Source organism: Heterodontus francisci, chromosome 1 (genome assembly GCF_036365525.1).
Source record: "Heterodontus francisci isolate sHetFra1 chromosome 1, sHetFra1.hap1, whole genome shotgun sequence".
NCBI lineage: Eukaryota > Metazoa > Chordata > Chondrichthyes > Heterodontiformes > Heterodontidae > Heterodontus > Heterodontus francisci.
Genome location: NC_090371.1, coordinates 207,609,368 through 207,630,453, shown reverse-complemented (window position 1 = coordinate 207,630,453; position 21,086 = coordinate 207,609,368). Strand labels below are relative to the sequence as shown.

The 21,086-nt window shown below is 43.4% G+C and overlaps 1 protein-coding gene across 4 annotated transcripts in view; it reads left to right on the top strand.

The window, feature by feature from the left end:
- fhip1aa (FHF complex subunit HOOK interacting protein 1Aa) overlaps positions 1-21,086 on the top strand; it is a 196,706-nt gene that overhangs the window by 173,242 nt on the left and 2,378 nt on the right. For all 4 annotated transcript variants that reach the window (XM_068041066.1, XM_068041076.1, XM_068041094.1 and 1 more), the window contains 4 exons: positions 5,646-5,839; positions 6,931-7,995; positions 12,452-12,630; positions 20,097-20,238. In XM_068041066.1, the coding sequence (XP_067897167.1) occupies positions 5,646-5,839; positions 6,931-7,995; positions 12,452-12,630; positions 20,097-20,238 (1,580 nt within the window). The remainder of the gene's footprint in view (positions 1-5,645; positions 5,840-6,930; positions 7,996-12,451; positions 12,631-20,096; positions 20,239-21,086) is intronic.

Here is a 21,086-nt window from a genome sequence, read left to right as displayed (position 1 = left end):
GGGATATGTTGAACATTCCTTGTTCCAGTCCTACTCAGGCTCCCTCCTCCAACTCATTTTCTGGTACATTGATGACTGTATCGGTGCCGTTTCCTGCTCCCGCTCCGAACTGGAAATTTTTTAAAATCAACTTTGCTTCTAATTTCCACCCTACTCTCACCTTTACATGGTCCATCTCCGACTTTTCTGTCTCCATCTCTGGGGATAGGCTGTTTACTAATATTCATTATAAGCCCACCAACTCCCATAGCTACCTTGACTACACTTCTTCACACCTTGCCTCCTGTAAGGACTCCATTCCATTCTCCCCGTTTCTCTGTCTACGATGAACCTGCTCTGATGATGCAACCTTCCACGACAGCACTTCTGATATGTCTTGCTTTTTCCTCAATCGAGGATTCCCCCCACGTGTCCGCCTCATTTCCCACACCTCTACCCTCATCCCTTCCCCTCCCTCCCAGAACCGCGACAGCTTTCCCCTTGTCCTCACTTTCCACCCCACCCAAAGGATCATTCTCCGCCATTTCTGCCACTTCCAGCGTGATGCCACTACCAAACGCATCTTCCCCTCCCCTGTCAGCATACCGAAGGGATCGTTCCCTCCGCAACACCCTGGTCCACTCCTCCATTATCCCCACCACCTCGTCCCCTTCCCCTGCAATCACAGGAGGTGTAATACCTGCCCATTTACCTCCTCTCTCCTCACTATCTAAGGCCCCAAACACACCTTTCAGGTGAAGCAGCGATTTACTTGTACTTCTTTCAATGTAGTATACTGTATTCGCTGCTCACAATGTGGTCTCCTCTACATTGGGGAGACCAAACACAGATTGGGTGACTGCTTTGTGGAACACTTCCACTCAGTCCGAAAGAATGACCCCGAGCTTTCGGTTGCTGACCATTTCAACACACCCCGCTGCACTCATGCCCATGTCTCTGTCCTGGGATTGCTGCAGTGTTCCGATGAACATCAACACAAACTCAAGGAACAGCACCTCATTTACCGATTAGGCACGCTACAGCCTGTCGGACTGAAAATTGAGTTCAATAATTTCAGAGCATGATGGGCCCCCCTTTTTATTTGTATTTTTAACTTGTTTATTTTATTTTAGTTTGTTTAGTTTGTCTCTACTGTGCTTACCCACTGTTTTTTTTTTCCTTTTTTTGCTTGGGGCCAGGGCTGTTCATTTTTTTGTCAATTAACACCCTCCCTATACTAATGCTTTGTCTTTCACCACACCATTAACATACCGTTTGCCTTTGCTCCAGGACCTTCTGGTCAGTTATTCTCTGTGACCTTGAACTATCAACACCATCTCTTTTGTTATCTCTTGCCCCACCCCCACTTTACTTGCTTAAAACCTATTGCATTTCTAATATTTGCCAGTTCTGATGAGTCACTGACCTGAAACATTAACTTTGCTTCTGTCTGCACAGATGCCGCCAGACATGCTGAGCATTTCCAGCATTTGCAGTATTTTGCTTTTATTTTAAGATTCTAATGAGGCTGGATAAGGTAGACATTGAGAGATTATGTCCGCTGGATAAGGGGCTGATCATTTAGGATTGAGATGAGGAGAAATTACTTCACTCAAAGGGTTGTGAATCTGTGGAATTCTCTACCCCAGAGGGTTGTGGATGCTCCATCGTTGAATACATTTAAGGCTGGGATGGACAGAGTTTTTGGTCTCTCGGGGAATCAAGAGGTATGGCAAGCAGATGGGAAAGTGGAGTTGAAATCCTAAGATCAGCCATGATCATTTTGAATGGCGGAGCAGGCTCAATGGGCCATATGGTCTACTACTTCTCCTATTTCTTGTGTTCTTGTGAAAAGTGGCCCAGAGAGTGATGAAGAGGAGAAGCTGGAACGCCACCCCACCTCAAAGGAGGACTGGGAGGAGGAAGGAATGACTCAACAGATGGCCGGCGACCAGGCAGCAGAGGACAACTGGTGTGCCATCCCAGACCTCAGGGTGGCCTGCAGGCTGGCATGGCAGCAAGGGCTATGCTGATTCAGCAATGGCTCTTCACCTGATCGCCCCCCCAAGCCCTTTCAGCTGAAGACTCCTAAACTCACCTTCCAGCATAGAGAGCTACTTTACCAATATAACCCATAACTGCGAGGTCACTTTGTCAGTCATGAGCAAGCCGCTTGAGGCTTCCTCCACCAACATCATAAGGCATGGGTACTTAACACTGCCAAGGCGCCACATCCCCGCCACCCACACCACAATGGTACATTCCCCTTCTGAGATGACACTGCACTGTGACATCAATAACAGATCTGTCTGAGTGATAACATAAACAAGTTATATTGCAATGACAACAAAAGAACAATGTGCAAAACGGCACCCAGGTGAGCCATTAAGGGCTTTCACTGGGTGCTCCCCCTGTGGCAGACGATGTGATGGAGTCACCCTGCTACCTAGTCTGTGCCTCCGGCTGAGATGCCCGTGGCCTCTGTCCTGGTCTTGGAGGTGCCCGTGGGAGCTCCTCCACAGGCTGCTGCGCCTGTGTTATTGCAGGGGCTGCCTCTGTCACAGGGCCTCGGCAGACAGATGGTTCTTGCGTTGGAGGAGGCGAGGGGTTGAAGGGTGACACTAGTGACCCGATGGGTGGCCTCCTCATCTGCCGCTACAACTGTCTCAGCCCTCTCCTGGCACCCTCGGTTGCTGGATGAGGCCAACGACTGTGACGCAGCTGGCATCCACTCCGAGCACCTCTGTGTCATCAGTGACACTGAGTGGTCAATGCTACAGAGAATTTCACTCCTTCTGTGCCGATTCTGTGGAATTTAAATTCAATTCATTAAAATAATTAATTAAATTCATTAATAAAAATCCAGAATTGTAAACTGTTATCAGCAATGGAGCCATGAAACTATTATCGATTGTTGTAAAAACCCATCTGGTTCACTAACGTCCTTTAGGGCAGGAAATCTGCCGTCCTTACCTGGTCTGGCCCACATGTGACTCCAGGCCCACAGATGTGGTTGACTCTTAACTGTCCTCTGAAACGGCCTCGCAAGCCACTCAGTTGTCAAGGGTAAATAGGGTTGGCAACAAAAGCTGGCCTTGCCAGCGACACCCATATCCCATGAAGGACTTAAAAAAAAAAGAAAAAATATCAGTGGTGCTACATTTGGCTCTCCAAGAAGTTGGCCAGTCTTTCAATGAAGGAGCACATATGATCGAATCCGTCATGTCAGAGCACATGCGCTGCATGGACTCCTTCATTGCCTGCCCATGGCTCCTCAAGGCTTCAGGAAACGGCAACAAACAGGAACTTATCTGCCTCTGGTGCTCGAGGAAGACCCTCCTTGTTTGTGACACCCGAGGCACAGCATCTTCAACCAGTGAAGCCTCACTGTTTCTGCCCTCTGAGGGGAACTACCCACAGCTGGCTCTATCTTACCCTTCTCCTCCTGATGTGTGATGTGAGGTTCACCCAGTGCTCCTTTCCATGCTAATCTATGCCCCAACCGAGGTCAGTGCCACTGCGCTGGTGCAAGGTGCTGAGGTATGATGATAATGTGATGGTGCAAGTCCTGCTGAGGATGGCGGTGCTAATTCGGCAGGTCCACTTAGCTTCCACTCTGCAACTGGTCCTGTGGGAAACACAAGAAAATGGAAATGATGACTTGTCCTACTCAACGTGTCCGAGCACAACCATCCTCTCAGGTGACAGCAGTCCAAGATCCATAGCTCGCATGTCCTTCACCTCAAGAAAGTGCTATCGAATGACCCTGTTGCTCACGGCCTGCCATTTCTCTATCCCCCACTGAATGCCTTGAGGGCACCCTGGCAATCTCCAGCACCGCCTCCTCCATTGGGGTCAAAGTGTGGAGTTAGGCCACTCCACCTGCTGTTCTGGCCATCTCCCTTGTATTATGGTCTCTCTCCTCCTGCAGATGAGAGGAGAATGATTTATGAGTAGGCTGCCCTCCCTCCTCTCTTCCAGTATTATGTACAGATGTGCTGATGTTCCCCTCAGTGATGCCCTCATCTGAATGTTGCCCATATCTGAGGGTGGTTGCGTTTCAGTGTAGTGACCGTGCACTTACTCTGACAATGTGAGTGAGAACTATGGACATTCTGTGAGGTCAGCTTGCTTGCATTCTGGTGCTTAGAGAGTTGGTGTCCAATGAACTGGGTGCAGCTGGCCACTCACCTTACCAGATCACAAGAGGTCACTGAATCCTTTTCCAGGACCTCCTTGTGGGTCCCCGGCTGCTGACTTCCATGGCCACCTCCATCCATGTCCTGTTGGTCTCGCTGGGCAGAATTCTCCTTCCTGAAGCTGGGAAGAACAGTTCTCTCCTCTCTGAACTACATCGGTGAGCGCCTCCAGGGAGGCAGCAGAAGATCGTGGTGCTGCCCAGGGATGCATGCCCATGCCCACAAAGGCCCGCCGATCTCCCTGCTGCACCCTGCAAGCCCAGTCATGGCTGCCGCATGCCTTTTAAAATAGCTCTCTGTAACCTGGTCCCGCCTCCAGGATGCTGGAGGTGCTGGACTCCCCCCTGGGCCAATTAGGCCCTTTACATAGGAAAGTAATGCCCGCGGGATTGGGACCTGGAAATGGTCCGGGCATTGGGATCGCCACCCCATAACGCAAATTCCAGCCTTGGTGTCAGATCTGCCATTTTGCAATAGGCTGTGGGTGGACTGAAAAGTCAATCCATTCATAGAAGCCATCAATGCATTTTGCTGGCATATCGAGCCTACATGGACCTTGATCCCAGACAGATGGATAAAGTCGTGACTTGGTCTGCACATGTAAGAATTGTGCATAGGCAGTTGCTTTAAAATCACATTCATAACTTTTGTACAGTCAATCCACTGTTGCCATATCTGTGTTCCACAGTATAACTGAAACAGACTTGCATCTTAGAAGCTGTTCTCTAATATAAAAAGGGCTAAGAAAGGGGTTCCATCTTGTCAGTATATAAATGCAGATTTTTCTTTCTTTCAGTTGGAAACTCCATGGGATAGTTAGCAATAATTCCTCTTATTATTGTATGTATGGAGTCTGCTGTAATTTTCAGAGCGTCTTTGAGCAGTTAAAAGAACTTGTATCTTTGAAACAATTTAGAAATGTAATGGTTCTGAAAGTTACAGCAGACTTCGTGCCTCTGAGCTGGTCTTGAGAAGTTTCATTGTCAGGATGATGATGCAAGCTCCTTTAAGTTTAAAAAAAAATTGTAAGTGTGAGAGAACAAAGGAGGAGGAAAAGAAAGCCCTGAAGAAGACTAAGTGTTTTATGCCCTTTTTATATTATTCAGTAATTGTGCTGGTTCACTTTGGGGCTGCATCACCTCGTTTACATTAAAAGTACCTTGTTAGGCTATATTGGAAGGCTGAGTGCGAAGCCCAACATTGCAACTGCAAATTATTTATATTGACTACAGTTGGTACTTTTGGTTACAGGCAGGGAGTGACATTTCATTCCAAGAGTTTTTTGCTGCCTCCGATGACAGGAACTTTGAATAATTTATTCCACAAAGTTACCTCTGATAGGACTTTTGGCATCGGAGGCAATAAAGGTCGTATTGGTAGCAAGTATAAATAGCATGTTACTACCTGGTTTCACAGCTAATTTATAATTATTCTGACATCACTAATTAAAGGGTTTGGCTGTTGCAGGTACCTAATACCATGTAATCACATGATGCTAAGCCAACGTGGGGCAGTGAGGGAAAGAGACTGCTACTCAGTGTCTGCTGCCAAGCTGCTTGCCTTAACACCAGCCTGCTGCAATTCTGGTATCCAGCTGACCAGTGGAGAACACGAGGGCGAATACTTCCTGGGATCAAAGGTCCCTGGCACTACCACTGCAGGTATAAGTTAATATTTTTGGTGTATTGTTTTATTCAATCTTCTGTCACGTACAAATTGTAGAATAGCTTTGCATCCATTTATGGTAATACGGAATTGATTTTGACTTCTTCAAAGAGGTCGTTTATCTCACAATGTATAATGAGGGAAAACAACTTAAATGGTCACAAGAAAGTGATAACTGATAACTCTTGTTTCTTTCTTCTAAACATAACAAGCTTATCCTTCAGGTTCCAGGTGACTCAGATAGTACTGAATTGGTCTATTATTGAAGAGATGCAAATCAAATTCAGGAAACCCAGAACTAGTATAAACATACATCCTTTTAGTTTCTGAGTCCAGTCATTTATGTACATGCACAGCAACAATGGTTCCATCTCGCACACATCCATGTAGGACACCACTTCCCACTTCTTGTTAGTCCATTAAACTTCCCTAAATCCCTGTTTTTTTTTAACTATCCATTCTGCCACCATGTCTTTTTAAGCGTAGGAACATTCCTTTTCCATCATCATTTATGTACAAAAGGTCTATGGCTCACTTTATTTTTCTAAAGTAGCATGTAGATATAGTAACAAACACAATAAGCTTGATACCATGTCTGTTACTGGACTGTAGTTAATTCTCAAAGCATGCACCACAAAAGGTTTAAGCTGGCCAGTTCCCTACACAACAAGTTTCATATCTCTATTGTGCCGTGAATGAGTTGGAAGCCAGGCACTCAATCCACGAAAAGGAAAGGGATTCAGAAGTCATTTGCTTGGGGCTGCTGTGGCATGCTTTCTAGTGGTCAGCTCAACAAAAACTTGCCTTTAAGAGGAGTTCTGGCAGGTTCTGAGAAGAGGTTACTTGACCTCCCCTTGACTGTGGACATATGTCGAATTCTGGAAATTGTTTTGGCTTGCACATGATTGACGTACCAGAGGATGCCCGGTGTCCGTGAAACTGTGCCACCCACATGAGTAAATGCTTTCAGGAAGGTGGGGAGAAAATTTGGGGCATAGAAGCAAGAATTTTTTTTAAAGAATACCGTACAGCTTCTTTATCACTAGATGTTCTCTGTAGTATTGACTTCAAATCCATTTTGTCTCAGGTTCTGAGGGAATGGTGGCATGCGCACAAATCCCAGGGGATTGGGACAGACTCCGAAAACCACTGGATATCAGTTACCTGCAGTACCTGTGGGAGGCACGGGTTAATATCACCACCTGTATGAAACGCTGCAGAGTGTGGTCTGCACCTTATGATGGGGAAAATCCAGATGCTGAAATTGTTTCCCTGGTGTTGCCAGAGGACACCAGCAAAACATCAGCTAAAACACAACACAATTCTGTCATCAGGAGGACCAGGTTGAAGGCCAATTCCACAAGGGAAAAGATGCAACTGGACCTGGAATGGGATGACAGCTATGACACTGGAATGTCTCCAGGGTCTGATGAAGACTCCTTACAGCCTTATTTACCTTTTGCAGCTAAGCAAGAAACTGGGAACAGTACACATCCAGTAGATCCTCCCAAGCACATACAGGAGATGAAGAAAAGTGCATTAATGCTCATTAGAGGCTCTTACATTGAGGAATCAGATTTCCATGATGATGTCATAGTTTATAGACTATGTGCAGAAAAAGATGCTCAGGATAATGTTGAATGTAATCCCAAAAAGGTCAAAACACCAGTTACTGTGAAAAGCGCAGATCAGAAAACACTGATGGACAATGGGCCTGCCAATAGGACATTGCAGAGCATATCAAGGAACATTGCATCAAAGAAGCAAACTGCTGTGAGTGCCAGCTCTGAGCAAGGCACAGAAATAGAGCATTCAGGACAGGGACCTACACAAAAAGTAAAGAAACAGGAAGACAGCTTATATGTATTAAGCACTGAGTCCAAGTGCTCCAACCGACATAGCTTGAATGTAGAGACTGATGATTTCCTTTCACAGTATCATGATCTTCTTGCAAAGCTAAACTCTAATCCTGGTGACTCAGTGGTACTGAAACAGAACTCATCTGAACCCAGCACTCCTACAGAAGAGGAAGAGGATTTTGAGAAGTTCTCTGAGCCCCCACTTTCCGACAGTATAACTTTTCCATTTGGTCCAAAAGTTCACCTGATGTATTCCAATAATCCTGCTAGAATACACGGAGCTCCATTCACAGGTATGTTATACTTATAGAATTTATAGAAATAGGGGAACTAAACATGGTGCAATTTGTCTACATCTGAGCTTCATAGATGTGGTAACCATCATTAAGGATAGGTCACCCCAATGGTTCAGTAAGTTTATTTAGTCTTGACTCAGTTGTAGCATTTTCACCTTTGCGTTAGAAGGTTGTGGGTTCAAGACCCACTCCAGAGATGAGATCACAAAATTTAGGCTGACACTCCAATGCACTACTGAGGGAATGCTGCACTGTTAAGAGATGACTTTTGGATGATATTAAATTGAGGGCCTGTTTGCCCTCTCAAGTGGACATAAAAGATCCCATGGTAATATCCTGGTCAACATTTATTCCTTAGCTAACATCACTAAAACAGATTATCTGGTCATTAACTCATTGCTGTTTGTGGGACCTTGTTGTATGCTGATCTGCTGTCACATTTCCTACATTACTACAGTAACTACACTTCAAAAAAGTACTTAATTGGTTGTAAACTGGCACATTCTGAGATCAAGAAAGGTGCTATATAAATCCAAAACATTTTAAATTTCTTTCTTTCTATTCATTGAGTATCTTGAGTCACACAGACCAGGTATATTCCAGGTTTGAACCTCAATCTGAACAAACGTTAATGGTCATGGTCTATATTGTTTCCAAGTGTTTAAAGTGTTCAGATCAGAGAGATAAGCTAAATATTAGAAAACAAGCAACAAATAAATAAGAAAGAATAGCAAAGTGAATTTCTTGGAAAATAATCTTATTTTTATTTGCAACCAAATTTGAAATGTAAAAAGTTCTTAATTAACACTAAGACACTGAACTCTTTGAACAGTAGTTATTGCTAAATATTATACGAGTAAAAGAAACCATCAGACAGGATCAGCTGGTCTATCTAGCCTGTCTCATGTGTTATGATGCCTGAAAGATCAGGATAACTCAACTAGAGGGAAAGAATTTACCTAACATCTTTCATGTCCTCAGGAAATCTCAATTCCCTCACAACCAATGATTTACTTTTGAAGTATCTGAGGCCAATTCATGCACAGCAAGATCCTCCATTTAGCAAAGACAAAAGTCCGAAAAAAGGATAAGATATGGAATGTTCCAGATAATTTTCGGTGTGGTGTCCGGGTTCACGTAGACGGCTGTCACTGGGATCTTTCTGAGGCAGTTCTGTTCAGGAGACGTGAGGAGTAGTCTTGCAGGCTTTTTGGGAGAATTACTGCATCAGTGGATTCAGCTATCACACTGGATTCTCAGAAGAATTTTCAACACAAGTGGCAAAGGATGAGTTGGTTGCTTCTCTCTTAGCAGGATACACACCAACTGAACTCCAAACAATATCCAAAAATGAAAACCAAACACCTGGATCATAAACCCACACATGTGACTTCTCTAAGTCCAAACGGTTCCATAGTCCATAAGGCTCTAGCTGTTTACTTAACTTAAGATATGTGACTTCCACTAAGTGTTTGCTTTTAAACAAAATCCCAAGTGTCTTTCCAGTGATCCTTTTAAAAAAAAACAAATCCAGCATTTCCTCAGGTATTTTCCGCGGTCTTTTAAACACAAGTCCTCGAAATATATTAATAATGGTAGTACCTTCATGACAACAGAGAGTAGAGATAATAGGTAGATGCTGTAATTGGCAGGATGTGACTAGTGGTGTCCCACAAGGATTTATGTGGGGCCTCAACTATTCGCCATATTCATTAACCACTTAGTTGATGGGATAGAAAGCCACATGTCCAAATTTATCTATGTCACAAAGATAGGCAGTTATTGTAAGCAGTGTAGATGGAAGCGTAAAATTACAAAGAGATATGGCAAATGTGAGGTCATCCACTTCGGACCTTGAAAAAAAAGAGAACAGGGGCATTTCTAAATGGTGACAAACTGGAAACATTGGCGGTCCAAAGAGACTTGGGGGGTGGGGGTCCAGGTATACAGAATGTTAAAATGTCATGAGCAGGTACAGAAAATAATCAAAAAGGCTAATGAAATACTGACCTTTATATCTAGAGGACTAGAATACAAGGGGGTAGAAGTCATGCTTCAGCTATTCAAAGCCCTAGTTTGACTACACCTGGAGTACCTTGAGCAGCTGTGGGTATAATACCTTAGGAAGGATATTTTGACCTTGGAGGGGGTGTAGCAGAGCGTAGATTTAATAGAATGATAATTGGACTTCAAGGGTTAAGCTTCAAGGAGAGATTAAACAAACTAGGGTTGTATTCCCTGGAATTTAGAAGGTTAAGGTGAGATTTGATCAAAGCTTTCAAAATAAGGGGAACAGATAGGACAGATTGGGAGGAACTATTTTCCATTAGTTGAGGAGTCTAGGACTAGGGGGCTTAATCAAACCTTTCCAGACCTTTCAGGAGTGAAATTAGGAAACTTCTTCACGCAAAGGTTGGAACTCACTTTCTCAAATGGCAATTGATAGATCAACTGTTGATTTTGAAATGGTTTTGATAGATTTTTGTTAGCCAATGGTATTAAGGGGCAAAGGCAAGCAATATGGAGTTAGGTCGCATATCAGCCATGATCTCACCAAATTGCAGAACAGGCTCGAGGGATTAAATGGCCATCTTCTGTTTCTATGTTCCTATTTTAGTAGTTTTGACTGAGGGATAAATGTTGGTAACACTGGAAAATCCCCCTGCTCTTCTTTCAAAAGTACCATGGGATCTTTTACAGCTACTTGTGAAGGCAGACAGTGCCTTGCTTTAGCATCTCATCCAAAAGATGCTATTTCCAACTTTACAGCACTCCACTCAATACTGCACTAAAGTGTCAGCATAGGGTATGTGTTCAAATCCAGCAGCGAACCCTCAAACCTTTGATTCCAGTGGAAGTGCAACCACAGAGTCAAGGCAACACTCAAATGTGGCCATTACCTAGAGTAAAGTGCATATTTGCCTCTAATGTGTTCTAGTCAAAATGTGATATCTGCATCTTGATATATGCTGTGTTTTCAAGCCCTAAATAATTCCTCCTATTTCGAGTTTGCTATTTGTGCCATTTTACAACTGTTTTTCAGAAAAATGTTATCTCCAGTCAGCAGTATTATGAAACATGGTGCGGGTGTACGACATGTAGTCAGCAAACCCTTCAGAGTTGAGAAAATGAACAATTTTCTTTCTGCTGAAGATTTGGAAATTTATTAAAAATTTGGAAGCCGGAATATGCCGTGGTCCCAACTCCCTTAAATCTTGGGCCTCTAATCTCAATAAAATGTAATTAACTCACAAAGGAAGCATTGAAAACACCAACAATTAAATTTTACTCTGAATATGCAATCTTTCAGCTTCATTTTGACTGTTTAGTTCACTCTTGCTCTGCAAAGATCTTGAGTAAATGAGACTTTCCTTCTTTATAATCTATGTATGGTGTGGAGACACTGAATTTTTCTTCCTTGAAAGCACAGTCCTCCGTTCCACCATCTCTAGCCCTTATGTTCAATGTTGCTGCACTGTATTTAAATAATCCAGTTGCGAAACCTGGGTGGCATACTGGTGCTTATGTGTATTGCTTATGACTGCTATTTCCCATAGTCAAAAATCCAGAAATCTGATCTGTTTGCTCTGGTGGAGCCAGGAATTGTCTAGATGATTCCCCAAAGGGTGGTTCAAACAATTCAGGCCACTAATATTTGTTACTCAGGAACCAGTTTAAAAGATTTGGGAATGACTTGTGTTTTTAAAAAAGAGAATTTCATCTGGGCTTTATTTCTACAATTTTTTGGAAAGATAAGTTAAATGTTTCTATTGTAAAATTGGACCATATTGTTTGCTTTTATGAAAATATTATTACTAGACCTCACCTAAATGGTCATTTTTCATGCGCGAGTCTTGACACGGATTGTCAGCTGGATATTCAGCTTATTCTGACCTCTCCCAATGTCCAACACATGTATACATATTCCAGCAAAAGTTGCTGGATAGTAAGAAGTGGGAAGATTGGTTGAATTTTCTTTCTCCGTTCCTTCCCATCCCAGAACCACTGAAGCCAATTGTAGACCCAGGTTGAGATCAATCAATTTAGCATAGGCTGGGAACCGAGCCTGGAACCTTCGAAATTGTACTACTTAAAAAACACTTAAAAAAAAAAAATCACTCCTCCTTATTGATCTATATACAGACAGTTTATTCCACTCTCCAAGCTTGTCTCATCCTCACCTCTGTGTTGATTTCTGTCAGGGTACGGTTCCAAGGGCACAGTGTGCCTCTGGTGCCATGCTCAACTATTCCATTTTTTATCTGCTTGCCAAGAGATTATAGCAAATGGGATGACGTGAATCCTTTGTTAAGCTATTTGTAAACAGTATGATCAGGCAGCCTGTTATAGGTACTTGCTATATTTAAATGTCACTGGCAGTCAAGGTGTTAACTTCATTGATTGCTGCAAGTGCTGTGTCTTCTACTGACTCACTTGACCTTTGTATTTACAGGACCATTTATCAGCGTTTTATTGTCTAAGCTGGAAAATATGCCGGAAAATGAATTACATGTAAACTTGCTGCTTACCGGGATAGTTGCTCAACTGGCTTGTTATCCACAGCCCCTCCTCCGTTCTTTCTTGCTGAACACTAACATGGTCTTTCAGCCCAGTGTACGCTCACTTTATCAGGTACAACAAGCGTAACTATGGTGACCAGGGTACCACCGAGTTTTATAGTTTAGAAGCTTTAAACAGCAGTGTTTGAAAGCAAATTGTATGGTTGAACCTTATCTTGTACTAAAAAATCTTTCTCACTAGTTCCAATTCTGGGAAGGAGGTTGCCATTTAAAGGAATCTCTGGCTTTTTTGATGTTTTAGTGGACTTTTTAGTGTTTTGGTGATTTTAATTCAGGAAATTAATCATTTTTTTCATTTATATCATAAATTATTGACCTTACTAACTATTTTTTCTTCAAGTGAGCTCTTCCTGTTCGAACCCAGTAGCGCTGGGGTTTCCTAACCTAGGCCGCATAAATTTACTTGGTCCTGGAGCACCCCCAGGTTTATGTCCATCTTCTGTGAGGGGTTATCACTGGGGAAGAACGTGAAGCACTGTTACAGGTGTCGCACACCAGCAGTTGTGTATCAGCCCCCGGAACACAGGAATAGGAGTCCGCCATTTAGCCCTTCAAGCTTGTTCCACTATTCAATGATTTTTGGGTCTGCTTGTGGACACCCATGGATTCACTGATTTTTGGGATTTCAGAGTCCAAGGTGGGGCAATGGCAGGCTACATTGTCAAATGAATGGGCGATTGGGAATATGAAGCAGCTAACCAAGAACACTGACTCCTGTTTTATTTAAATGGCCCTCACAGACCTGTACCTACTATAAGTGCAGACTAAGCTCTGCCATCACAAGAAAACCCAGGAAATTCTGGGGCAATATAAAAATAGTGGAAACCCAGAAATTGAGTCTCTGCCACTTTTTCCTGACCTTTGTGTCCAGAGAACTGTGTGTTATCTGGGGCAAGGAAAATCAGCCGGGTCAGGTTTTGGGATTTTTATTTTTTCCATAAAAATATTTGGGAATGAATTATGTTTAAGTATTGTGTTTTAAGACAAAGTGAATTCTCACAGGTATAAAACAGCACTGAGACAGAGAGGAATTTGATGTATTAATGAGCCAATTATCCTTACTGTTTTCTACAATAAACTAGGGGATATCAAACAATTCATTACCTTGTCTCAGGTGGTTTAACAAAGCATCCACGCATATTATGGTGAGGTGATTACACTCATGACCCCACCACGAAGAATCTGCTGACAATGTATTCTTAGGAGAGGGGTGATTGGTTTGGTTGACAGGCCACTGGGGTATTTTTACAGGGAAGAAGTTGAAAGCCTTGTTCCACTTCCTTTGAATACAGGGAGAGAAAAGGAGGAAACAGACACATAGATAAGGAATGATCTTTGCCTGGAAACTATGAAAAGTAATGTCAAAAAGGAGTGCCTGCCGGCGGCACCTCTTTAAAAAAGGGACCAGGCATATGGTTTATTATTTTCTCATTTTTTTGACTAAAGCAAAATTGGAATGAAGTATATGTCTTTGTTTACAAGTGTTACTCTGTATGTTCATGTGCTGTTTGTAATGATACACATCAGGCTTTATCTCAAAAGTATTTTGCAGTCTGTCAACTGAAACACTGAAAAAGCGTATTTGAAGACTTCTGCAAAAGACACAACAGCCAGTTCAGATCCAAAGGATGCAGGTGCCACTGTTGCAGCCCTTGGGCTCATGCCTGGACATAAGATGTTCAGACCACTTCGGGGAGGAAGCAGCTCTGCTATACCCAAGGGAATATCGAAATAGACCTGAAACTCTCAACATGTCCCTTTGGAGTCAACAAACTGTTTGAAAGATAAACCTAACCCTAATCTCACTGAATATTCAAGTATCCACCATTCCCAGCAGGAACACTGCCTGAATTCTCCCACTATTCAGTTTCCTTCAGGAATGCCAAGGTCAATTGTGTCCCACCACCTTGCTAGCTGAGATAAGATAAGCTACCGTAACAATTTAAACATGTAATAATCTTACTGTTCTGAATGTCTCAGAATCACAAAACTGAACCTTGGCAGAAGACACCTTGGCTGTGAAATTGGATAACCCCTGAAAATGGGCACAGGGATTGCAATGTGTGATTAATCCATGCTTGTTGCTTCCAACGTAGGCAGCATGCAAACCTCATGCTCCTGGGTAATTTAAATGATTGTAGTGTGCAGCCAGCACGAAGTGCACTGCTGGGGAGCTGCATGCCTGAGCAGGGGATGCAAAATGTGAGAAGACGGCACCTCTTAAAGCGGAAGTGCATTCTGGCTGGATCAGGTGCTGGAAGTCATTCTATAACTGATTCTGACCTGGGAAAAACATAAGAATGGCACAACATGGCAGAGAGTAGGCTCCGGGATTTTCCAACACTGCACTGGAGACCTTGGTGTAGGAGGTGGCGAGGAGGAGAGATGTCATCTATCAACAGGGGGCCAGGAGGCCCTTCAGACAACCTTTGTGAAGATAGTGAAACCAGATAGCCGTGGCAGTGAATACCAGGTGTCTAGCTCGAGGACCTTGATGCAGTACTGAAAGAAATTCAGTGACCTCACATGAGTGGTCAAGCTCAGTGAATGTATCTTGAAATGTCATTATTCCAGCAACTGCACCACTATCCTCACATAATGCACCACACCCCCATCACTCACCTACTAACAATTATAACTCATACCCAGCATCCATAGCTAAACATCACACCCACAACTGAGAACTTATACCTACTGCCAGGTATTCAAATATGACAGTCACATTACCCAAACACATTGCATCACACTGACTGACACACTTCCCTCGCTCTTGCAGGATAAGGTGGCGCATAACTGGAGGTAGAAGCATCTAACTGGCAGGGGATAGGCACAGCTACATGTCCTTACTCCATGGAGAAAAACAGTACTCGTCATCATTGGAGCAACAATGACTGAGACCATGGCCAGCAGCAGGGCTGAAACCATTGAAGATGACTGTATGCTCCCGCCTAATCCACTGACTCACATCCCACTTCCTCCTCATTCCAAAATCTTTTCAGCTTCTAAATCAGAAGATGGTGTAAGCATGTACCTCTTGCTTCCCGCCCTTACCCTTGTGCCTTTCTCCTTTCAGATACCAAAGAACTACAACCTGGTCAGGCACTGGTGGAACATAAAAAGGTTGAAGAGCAGGAAGACAGTGATGAAGAAACACAGTCACACTCTGTCACACCTACAACCACTAGTTCAGATACTGACACTGTGCGTACATTTAAGGATAGCTTTGAGGTGGGATTGGCACGTGATGAGACATCAGACACAAATGGCCTGCAGCCAGGGCAAGGAACAGTGGTCACAGGGGTGCCAGTTCACTGGAAATTGAGGTCACACACAAGTTCTGCTGCAGAGGACTCAGATGAGTACTTCAATGGTGTGGCCTATGGAAAAAGGCTGATGGGCATGTATGATGAAATGCTTGGTGCATTGATTGACTGCAGACCTTCTGGCAAGCCTATGTCAAGGAGCATGGTGGAGTCAACTTGGCACAGGGCTTTGCACAGAGCCTGGAGCCTATCCTCTCTATGTGGAAGTGGTGGCCAATGCCATTAGAACACTTGTGGGCCCAATTGTGGTGCAGCGTGTGATGGCCGATGTCTCCATTTCAGCACAAGCAGAAGCCACTCAATGTCTGGGTGCTGCAGTGAAGCTCAGACTGCTGCCATGATACAAGTATTCAAAAGGGCTTTACAGTTGTCCAACAATCTGTCCTCCAACACATTGCTAGGATTACTGAGGTGCCACCCCAAAACTGTTGTCCTCTCTCATGCTGACCATATTTATCATCCCACCGCTGCCACTCTGCCAGTGACCTTGCTGCTGCCCATGATGAGATGGTGCAGTCCAAAGCTGCGCCTTCTTAGATCAGTGCTGCTCAAGGTCGTCCTCCAAGGCCATGCAAAGTTAGCACGTGTCATGCTGAAGCCACTGGGTTAGCAATGCTTAGGAGCACTATGACAGATGACAGCATATGGAAGACAGGCACTAAGGGAATGCACAAGGGTGAGTAGTTGATGTTTGTATGCAATATGGGCTGGTTTGGTTTGTAAATTTTGTTTAAAAAATAAAAACCATCACAGAATAAACATTCTATTGTGGCCAAGTGGACAATGTGATGGTCAGTAACAGAGAAGGTGTAGGACGATTGGTGAATGGGAAATTGGGGTTGCGTTTACTGGTATTGCAGAGGAATGAATTGATCATAGACAGTCCGAACAGAAAGGGGCTGTGTTGGTTGCTTCCTCCCTTCCTCCTCAGCTGTGGGCCGTATAACTGGTGGCAAGGGCTGTGATCTCATAACAGTGAGGGTGTGCAGCATGCAGCAGCAGACCACCATGAATCTCGACACACACTTTACCAAATACAGCATGGCTCTTCCAGAGCAATCCAGGCAGCAGAAGCATTGTTTAAGCACCCCAATGGCTGCCCAATCACACTTTGTGTGGCAACATGGCTTTCGTTATATAAATGCTGCCCACATGTGCATGGGTTGCGCACCAATCATAAGCCATATTATCAAAGAATATCCCTTGTTGCCCAGGAGCCATTCTCTGGTTTGTTGTGGCTCAAATGCAGATGGCACACCGGACTGCCACAGAATGAATTTAGTCAGTGGCACCCTGCACCATTGGGAAGCCAGCAAATATGGCAAAGCCACCTGCTCACTCCACGTGCTTCTTTCTGCCAAGAGAGAATGAAATGCATTCACCTCAATGACCTCCCTAATTCAACAGTGAACTGCAAACTGGGAGATGTTGCAAATATCTCCAGCTCCAGCCTTGAAGGAATCAGTGCATAAACGTTCATGGCCACAGTCACCTTTGCAGCCACTGGCAATGCCATTCTTGTTCTGCTCTGATGTTCCAGTTGTAGCTGCAGTGGGTGGCAGATTTCAGTAAGGACCTCCTTCATAAAGCATAGACGTCTGATCCACTATTCGCTGAGGTTGAGGTAGGAGAATTTTTTCCCTGAACACTCTGGGCAAGTAAGGCCTCCTACTGAGACCCGTTCTCCCTGCCATGCTGTAGGACAAGGGGGATGCAAGCTACTGCACCCATATCTGGGCGCAGGTAGCTTGTGCAGAATCCTTGACGTCCATACCTGCCACACCACTCCATGTAGACGTCAGGAACTTCAAACAACTCTGGAACCTGCCAAACATTTCTACAATCACAGCAAGTGCCAGTAGAAATCAACCAGCAACTAATCTGAAAATAGATGATCCCTTTCAATAGCGCTGGTGGTGGGGTGTCCTTCATACTGCTGTGTGTGTTCAACTGTGCAAGGTTAAGGGATTGAGTTCCAAAGTGGCAGCACTGGCGATAAATCAATGTTACAGAAATATGAGCATATGCTGCAGACATCATTTTGGAGGCAAAACTGCACCACCCCCACCATAATAAACTGGGTCCTTTTGTGTTGTTTAGTGTTCAGCCTTTGTTTAATGTCCCCTTGTGCAATGTAAACAGAGACACATGAAGGAATGGATTTGTCAGTGGTGGGGTAGTGTATATCTCTAATATGTTGCTGTTTCATAACCAGTTAAAGGAAGCAACTTCTTTCGACCTGCGTAAGTTTGCCAAGTTTGATATTTTCAAGGCTAGACTTCCTGTACAGCTTTCAAAATATATGCAAGTAAATCCTTCTCTATCTTAGTACTTTGTAAACTTCTGCTAACATTTTTAGTTGACAGAAATATAGATACCATAATAGTGAAGTAATTAAATAGTAAGGTATGGAATACCCATGATTCTATTTTAGTGAGCTCCCAATCTTGGCATACAGCTCCACGTGAAGCATATAGTCCTCCAGTATCTAATTCTTTGTTTGAGTTCAGATAGGGAATGTTGGCATTCTGTTTGGTCACAGAATTGCTGCTGAGCCTAATCATGCAAGCTCCACTATGTATATAATTTCACAGCACAGGTCACTGAATGACAATCAGGAGAGGGAATACTGATTTTTTTTTCATCTTCCAAGCTGGGGACACTGAGGCTAACTCTAGTTCCACCATCACTGCCCCTGCTAAATTCAGCTAATCCAGCACAGATTAATCAGCCTTGCTATCTTCCGGATCTGTCTGGCACAGTATCACAATGATTTGTGCTATTTGATGGTTTTGAACAGACTTTTAGCTTTTATTTCCCAAAGAAAACAAATGGAGTAAGATATTGGCACACCATCATTTGTCAATTGTGCAAAATATGTTAGGACGACTGACCTTTAAATTATTGAAAGGCAACGCTTTTGAATTCCTATTTGTTCCGAATTGAAAATGAATTCAAAGCCTATTACTATAGATGTGGAGTAAAATAAATTGAAAAAATTAATTTCTGGTTGCTTAAATCAAACCATTTCACTTTTTCAATGAACCGGTAACACCGGTTTGTCCAACCTTTTCACATATGGGGCTGGAGGGAAAAATTCAGCAAGGTAAAGACAGACATTAAAAATGTATCTTACTATTAATCAAAACAACAAAAAATTTACATTTTTGTGACGAAGATTTAAATGAGAAGGTTAATCTTTTGACTTAGTTTAGTTTAGAGATACAGTACTGAAACAGGCCCTTCGGCCCACAGAGTCTGTGCCGACCATCAACCACCCATTTATACTAATCCTACACTAATTCCATATCCCTACCACCTACCTATACTAGGGGCAATTGCTAATGGCCAATTTACCTATCAACCTGCAAGTCTTTGGCATGTGGGAGGAAACCGGAGCACCCGGAGGAAACCCACGCAGACACAGGGAGAACTTGCAACCTCCACACAGGCAGTACCCAGAACTGAACCCGGGTCGCTGGAGCTGTGAGGCTGCAGTGCTAACCACTGCGCCACTGTGCTGTCCATCACTACATTGGAAACTGATTTAGTGAGATACCTGGCATTTCTTTGCTTGCACAATTAGTCAATGTTTACTCACGCACTTGTAGAGATGCGGAGTATTCCGGATAAATGTCCATCTGTTAGGAGTGATCTTAATCACACACACTCTCCCTGTGATCCCCCCTCTCTGTTCCTGCCCGTATCATCCTCGCTCTGTGTCCCCCATCTTTCCCTGTCCCTCCCTCTCTCTCTCTGATAGTTGTAGGGAGCACGAGCGCTCAGCACAGCAGCTTTGTGCTTGGTCAGTTTTAAAAAAAATAAATTGCGCTGTCAATTTCACAAGCTGACAGGTGGTGATGCAGGCACAGCAGTTTCCCAACTTTGAGCAGATTCAGGGTTTTCTGGCCGGCTTTTAAAAAAAGTCAGAACCCGCTGGAAAACCCCAAAGCTGTCCAAAGTTTGGAAACAGCTATTCCGATGTCAGCGCCTGTCATCTGTGAAACTGACAGCATGTTTTTTTTAAAAAGCCAGACTGAATGAAGACGACAATGGAAAATTTGTCATCTCTGAAATACATCCGCAGGCCGGATGGAAACCTTTGGCGGGGCGAATCTTAGACCGCGGGATGTATGTAGCACAACCCTGATGTAATGTATATGATTTTGATAATGCAGTGTTTGTGTTTACACAGGTGCTGGCATCTGTAAAAAATGCAATTGAGCAGTTTGCTCCTACAAGGGAAAACTTCTCATCAATCCTGACCCAAACTCAGGAATATCTGCTCTCTCGGGTGGAGAGTCACACTTCACGCAAGGGGGTATTCACAACCGAAGGTACCTTGTTAAAAACAAAATTGTCTACTCTCACATTTATGGAATCATAGAATTTTACAGCACAGGATGCCACCATTTGATCCATTGTGCCTGAACAAGCTATCCAATTAGTCTCACTCCTCTGTTCTTACCTCATAGCCCTGTAATTTTCTTTCCTTCAAGCATTTATCAAAAAAATCCTTTACATTATCCCCAATTAGATCTAGAATTCCACTAAGGATCTGATGTCCAATGTTCAGGATTTCATTATTACCTTCAAGGAGCCAAATTGAAAAACAAACCAGTGTAATAATTGTCCCTAAACATGCTTAGCATTTTTAAATAACATTTATTAAATGTGCCATTTAAGGTCTTCCAATTTTTCAATTTTTTAAAATGATGAAAGCTGATGCATTTGCTTATTAAGTGCAGGGCCTGTAGTGAAATAATATTTATTCTTATATTAAAACTGCCTCTCCCAATATTTATTTGATGCAATTCTGAGACCCTTCTAGTTTCTGTTGGCAATTATGTGCCTGTCAAGGTTTTATAATGAGTTCTAGGTAATTGAAAAGTCTTCGCTTTGGGTTGTGTCAACATTAAGGATTATACCAGGACAGGTATATCATGATTACATATGCAAATGATGGATACAACCAGGTCCATTGAGCCTGCCTCACACAATTATGATGCCTTCAGCATCAAGATTCATTACATCCCCCACCCACCAACAGCTATGGAATCTCCTGAGTGAGGCAAAAAAGATTAAGAAATCAAAGCCAATATAGGAACCAAATATGGAAATTTCCTGCCTCCTCCTCCCCCACCTTAAGTGATTAAAACTAATCCAGGAAACCATATCTGGAGGT